Source organism: Aptenodytes forsteri, unplaced genomic scaffold, assembly GCF_000699145.1.
Source record: "Aptenodytes forsteri isolate BGI_AS27 unplaced genomic scaffold, ASM69914v1 Scaffold42, whole genome shotgun sequence".
Classification (NCBI taxonomy): Eukaryota; Metazoa; Chordata; class Aves; order Sphenisciformes; family Spheniscidae; genus Aptenodytes; species Aptenodytes forsteri.
This window is the reverse complement of record NW_008794081.1, coordinates 379,187-385,663: the sequence shown is the minus strand read 5'-3', so window position 1 is coordinate 385,663 and position 6,477 is coordinate 379,187. Positions and strand designations below refer to the sequence as shown.

Here is a 6,477-nt window from a genome sequence, read left to right as displayed (position 1 = left end):
ATCTAGTTGAAGATGTCCCTGCCCATGGCAGGGGGGTTGGACTAGATGACCTTTAGAGGTCCCTTCCACCCCAAACTATTCTGTGTTTGTATGATATAAATATATCCAGAACACTGAAAGAAAGCTAATGTGCCAAAATTGTGTGTAATAAATAGGTAATTATAATCTGTCAGCATCAGACTGATTCTTAGCCCAAACATAAAAGTGATGATATAGATCTTAATTGAATAAAGCATAATATAAGGATAGTGCAATGCAATGTAAAGATAATATATCATTCAGAATGAGTTTATGTAAAGTAAATTTGGCCAAACTTTTGAGGGTCTTCAGTACTGGTAAAGGCAATACTGGTGAGGTGAGATGCTTGGAGTCTAGTAAGATATTTGACGGAGTGTCACATACTTGATTGAATTAAAAAAAAAAAGGGAAATGTACAGATTCAACTGCAAAATGATAGCACAAACAGGTAAATGCAAGCAGATAGTCCATTCAACGTGAGTTCCCAGCTTGACATTTAAAAAAAAAAAACAACCTAGTGTGAGCTTTGGATATAATAATTTTAGAGACCAGCTGTATTAACTGATCATAAGTGATACCTTCATTAAAGCAGCGCAGTAAATTTCTAAGTTAGCCAAAAAACATCTGTTTCACCTATCTGCAGTAGCCTGAGAAATCAGGGCATCTCTTTGTCTGTTAGTAACAGAAGTATCTGTATACTGAACGTTCACTTCTTCCTCTTATTTAGCTTTACAATATTAATTTGTAAATTTTGTCCTAACCTCAGTCTAATCAACGTTATTTTGATCCTCTTTACTGCTTCCTGCATAATCTAGAAGTTTAATAGAAGTCTGTGGTTACAGTTTTACACTATATAAAAAGGATGTAAGGTTAAAGGATTGGATTAAAGAAGTTGTGATGCATTTTTTAGTGAAAGCTTCTTAAGCTTAATCTCTTTGCTTAACTCAGGCAAAATCAAGGTGATATGCTCAACTTAAATGGAATTTCATAGAGTGAGAACTTTCAAATAATGTTCTTGAAAGCAGGAGAGAAATCAGAAAAATATCCAGTGGTTGGGATTTGAAGCTAGACCAATGGGCTGAGTGTGTGCATACCTAAATGCATATATAAATTGACAGTAAGAGTGTGAATTTTTCATAAATGGACAATTTTTAATTCAATTGATTGAATGTTTTTCCTAGAATAAATGCTCTTTTTCAAAAAAATGATTGATTCAGGGAATTTATGCAGTCTGTGGCATATCAAAGGTTGAACTAGATGATCGCAGTTTTCCCCTCTGGTCTTTTATTCTATAAATCTTATAATAAGCTGCAATGTAACAGAGCTGGAAGTAGTGATACAGATGGGGCAGCTGAACTCCACAAATTCTCAGAGGCAAACAGTTGCCAGCTGGTCAGACTTCATAATAGTAGAAGGATAGCTTTACAGGAAGCAATTTGCACACTTCTCAGTAATTTTGGCCTCCTCTCTGCTGTGCTGGATGAAGGGAAATTTTTGCATGTAGCAAAACTGACAGAAGTATTGGGAAAATATGGAAAGAAATAGATGTAACTAAAACATGTAATAGGTAGTGATGATTTTCCTGCTTGGTTTTGCACAGAAATAAAGTGAAACAATGCCCCCCATACACGCACACCCCCCAAAACAAAACAAAACAATACCAAACCCAAACAAACAAACCAACTAAACAAAACCATTAGGATACAAATAATAGATGATGACATAATTTAAAGATCAGTTTAAGAGCCCAGATAGGGAGGAGCAGACCAAAGACAACAGGCAAAATCCTGATCATCTACTGGTAGTTTAACTAAGATCAGATAACCCATTAGTGTAGCTCAGACAGGCTAATAGGACCTACAATTTACAATGAGCATGCTTTCTGCAGTATTAACCTTCTACGTTACTACTACTGTGCACTTATAAACTGATCACAGTGACATTACAGTGAAATTCAAAGATCCTGTTAATGTACCAGAGACCAGAAGCTAGCTCTTACAGAGAAGAGCACTCTCTGCTGGAAGCTCTCTCGGTACCTTTTAAGTGTTTCACAAGATCCCTTTAAAAGGGAGAATATGGGGAAGACGGAAGGCACATTAAATGTCATCTTCACAAAGAGTACAGCTGCTTTGAGAACACAACTAACACCTCCAGATTAACAGCGGTATGCTTTAGCTATGTCAATTCCTAAGAGATAGGTAGTATTTTATGTGTCATGTCAATTAGAGATTTGTTTAGTTTGGGGGAGAGGGAAGACTAGTCAGAAAAATATGTGCAGAAAATATTGTTCAGCAAGGTAAGATCTTTATTTTCTCTGCCTCAGCACTCACTACCCCTCTTGGAGTTTGACACTGAAAGAATGAATGATGCAACACTTAGAGATATCAAGAAGAATTGATACAAATAGCAAACAGATTTCAGTTTTGATTAAAAACTTGAAGAGTGGTACAATTTACAATTGCACAATTGTTTTGAGAGTCACCTTTATTGTCTTTGCAACATTAAAATGGTTAATTTATCTCTCATTTGTCCCTTTTTCACTTTACAATTTCAAGTTGGTAAGACTAGTTGATATATGCCAAAAGCTAAAGTAATTTTTGCAATATAAATATGCTGCTGTTTTATTTATAACAAACAGGATCTTCTTTTTTTTTTCATGGGAAGATTGCAGTCTTGCTACTCAGATAAAATGCTAAATATTATTGATTTCCTAACTACATGGTGTTTGGCAGTTCCACAAAACTAAATAGGAGACTGAGAGCCAGATATTATAAAGTTAAGAAATTATTTTCCCACCTTGATTTACAACAGCATAAGATACTTTGATATACTTTTTAGTTGATATATGCCAAAAGCTAAAGTAATTTTTGCAATATAAATATGCTGCTGTTTTATTTATAACAAACAGGATCTTCTTTTTTTACTCATGGGAAGATTGCAGTCTTGCTACTCAGATAAAATGCTAAATATTATTGATTTCCTAACTACATGGTGTTTGGCAGTTCCACAAAACTAAATAGGAGACTGAGAGCCAGATATTATAAAGTTAAGAAATTATTTTCCCACCTTGATTTACAACAGCATAAGATACTTTGTAATATACTTTTGCTAGATCTATATTTAACCCACTTTATTGATACAGTAGCTTAACATTCATAAATCACACAATTTTCAGAGCTGAGAAAAACAACAGCTAGATAAGAGAAGACAGGAAATTAAGAGAGGTAGAATAAAACTTCCTATCCCTGCCCTCCCCCAAGGACTCCATTCTGATTTACAAAGATCATTCAAATGCCTCATTGAAGCTAATTGTATCATTACTCTACTGGACTATTACTGCCGCTATTGTCTGTCTTCTAATTACTAGCAATGTTTTACCAATTTTGTATAAATTACTAGTATTAAACTTCCTATTGTGCTTGAATTACTGGTAACAGCCAGCCCATTGTTTTTTAAATAGCTGTTATATACTTGAGTCATAACTGTGGTGAAGTTTGCTCTGTGGGAGCCATGACCTGAAACAATTGAGGAACATGGGCTTAAAATCGATCCCAATATGTAAGGCCACTGCCTTCGGCTGATGGCACTTTGCACAGGATGATAACTCTGAGGAGCCCATCAGGCAGCACAGGAGAGGGAGGTGCAAAGCTACGCTTTCCTCTCCCAGCTTAAGCCATCTGTTCACAGCTCTGCCCTACCATGTGAAAGTTGTCCTGATGGCTGCTCTAACTTGTGACGGCTGGCATTACTCCAAAGTGGTGAGTGTCACAGCAAGCAATTGCCAGAATATGTATGAATATCCTGCCATGCTGCTTTTCTAGGTGCAGGATCCAAACCCTGATTAAAACTCTGCTAAAAAGTCAGGAGGAATGAGTGAATGGACTCTGATTTTACTTCACTGGGCTGTGGACCAGGCCTCTGTGTACACTGTATCATAGAGTTTGATTTTGCAGAAAAGAGAGAAATTTGCAAATCTCCCCCCCCCCCAAAAAAAAAAAAAAAAAAACCAACAACAACAGAGTGTGCCTGGGGCAAAAATCATAGTTTTGCATAATATTTAGACCCAAATCACAGCATTATCAGGAGAACGTACAACGGCCTTGTTCAATTAGATAGGAAGGTATTGAATGCCTCATTTGATTTAGAAAGCAGTAAGCGTAATAAAGAAATACAGATACATCTGTAAGAATTCAGCAATAATAACAAGGTGCTTCTAGTTGAACACCATAAATGCAGATTATGTTCTTATTAGAAGAGGGTGTTATTAGAGATTTTACATAAGCTTTTTAATAATCAAGAACAAAATCTAATAAATTAGGATTAAATGTTAGCTTAAAGAAAAATCAAATGAGGAAAATGTCTATGTTTTATCTTGTAGTCTTTTTTTTTAGTAAAGCTGACTTACATTGGATTTATCATATAAGTAAGAACACATATGAATTTCTAAACTGCAGTCAACTAAAGGAGAATATAACTTCATAATTTTTTTTTTTTTTTTAATTCCTTCCACAATAATTACTAGGAGCTGTATCCTACCTTCTTTGTGATATCTGGTAAAACTTCACTGGACTACAACAGTAACAAGACTGTTTTCCTTGTTATGTGACATAACAATTGTCATAGTTATAGTTTATACTAGCTAATGTAGGTATAGTACTTCATTCAAAGCTGCTAGGTTTGTTTACTTCATAAAAGAATACATCAGGCCCTAACTGGACTGTCTAGCTGAGATGCCAGGCATTTTATTTCTCATTAATTGGTTTTTGGTTGTCTGAACTGAGCACCTTAATTACTCTTGCTGAATAATTTTTCTGTATCTCCAAGAACCCCCACTTTTTGTTTTATAGACTCAGCAGGAGGCTTCTGTGGAAGTTAGACTCTCTGAACATTGCAACCCCTTCCTAGACCTGGGCACTTTCCTTTGTTTAATTGGTTATAAAACTTTTACCGGCAATATTAGATAACACTGCATCTATCACTTAATCTTTCATTTTAACAACCAGGAACATTTTGGAATTCAGCATCTTTCAACACAGAGACGTCCTACCTGCATTTCCCAACCTTCCATGGAGAGCTCAGCGCAGATGTCTCATTTTTCTTTAAAACTACTGCTTCCTCAGGAGTGTTTTTAGAAAACCTGGGAATTCAAGACTTCATAAGGATAGAGTTATACTGTAAGTAACATGACTGATGGCTATTATTATTATTATTATTATTATTATTATTATTATAGCTTTCAGTTGGGCTAAATTAGAATTAACTTAAAGGGGGAATATTTTAAAACTGCTCTCTAGCTTTATTACTGTTACTACTGCTATCTGAGCTTTATCATTTCCCCAAAAATCACACCTCCTACTATTATTATTATTATTATTATTATTATTATTATTATTATTATTATAGTTGGGCTAAATTAGAATTAACTTAAAGGGGGAATATTTTAAAACTGCTCTCTAGCTTTATTACTGTTACTACTGCTATCTGAGCTTTATCATTTCCCCAAAAATCACAGCACTGAGACTATACAAATATCCATTCAAAGAAAATTTCTGCCCTAGAAGGTTCTTAATCTAAAAGCACAGCAATCAGCCCCTGACTGCTCAGACTGTTCCTCCTTGCCTTGCTCACTGCATCCCTGCCACCAAATTCTCTCCCTCTGTCCTGGTTTCGGCTGGGATAGAGTTAATTTTCTTTCTAGTAGCTGGTATAGTTCTGTGGTTTGGATTTAGTATGAGAATAATGTTGATAACACACTGACGTTTTAGTTACTGCTGAGCAGTGCTTACACAGAGTCAAGGCCTATTCTGCTTCTCACACCCTTTCTTTTCTGTCCTATTAAATTGTCTTTATCTCAACCCATGAGTTTTAGCTTTTTTTTTCCAATTCTCTCCCCCATCCCACTGGGAGGGAGGGAGTGAATGGCTGTATGGTGTTTAGCTGCCTGCCAGGTTAAACCACAACACGCTGCAAATTTTAAGGCCAGGCATTACAAGTGGCTGCTGGGAGATTCACTCAGTCACAACATAAACAGACCTTCTGTGGCACAGTATCCTAGCTTAGTCACACTTTCTCATAATTATTTTTTTATTATTATTATTTTATTTATACATACCCAAATCTTTAGACTTTTACACACGAATAAATTTTTGTTGCGTGAGAGAAAATTAAATGTCTCACTAAATTCAGTAAGATTTTTAATGTAGAACAAATGCTTTATCTTAGTTCTCTCAATGTTTTAGCCTTATATTGTTCATTATTAAAAGGGAGAGTATTTAAAAGGATGAAGTGTTGTTTCAAAAAGCTTTAGGATTAATTTGAAATGGCACATCAATTAAAAACTCTTGACAGGTTCCTCTGAGAGTTCTTTAGAACTCTTTTTACCTTGGGGTTAGACAGTTCCTCATTTTTTTACAAATCCGTTGTGTAATCAGACTCAAGTATTTTCCAGCAAAGAGTGCA

General features: G+C 35.4%; 1 protein-coding gene across 1 annotated transcript in view; it reads left to right on the top strand.

Annotated features, from left to right (window-relative positions):
- LOC103893554 (contactin-associated protein-like 4) overlaps window positions 1-6,477 on the top strand; it is a 203,461-nt gene that overhangs the window by 167,810 nt on the left and 29,174 nt on the right. Inside the window, exon 17 of the mRNA XM_019470308.1 lies at window positions 5,022-5,192. Coding sequence (XP_019325853.1) covers window positions 5,022-5,192 — 171 coding nt within the window. The remainder of the gene's footprint in view (window positions 1-5,021; window positions 5,193-6,477) is intronic.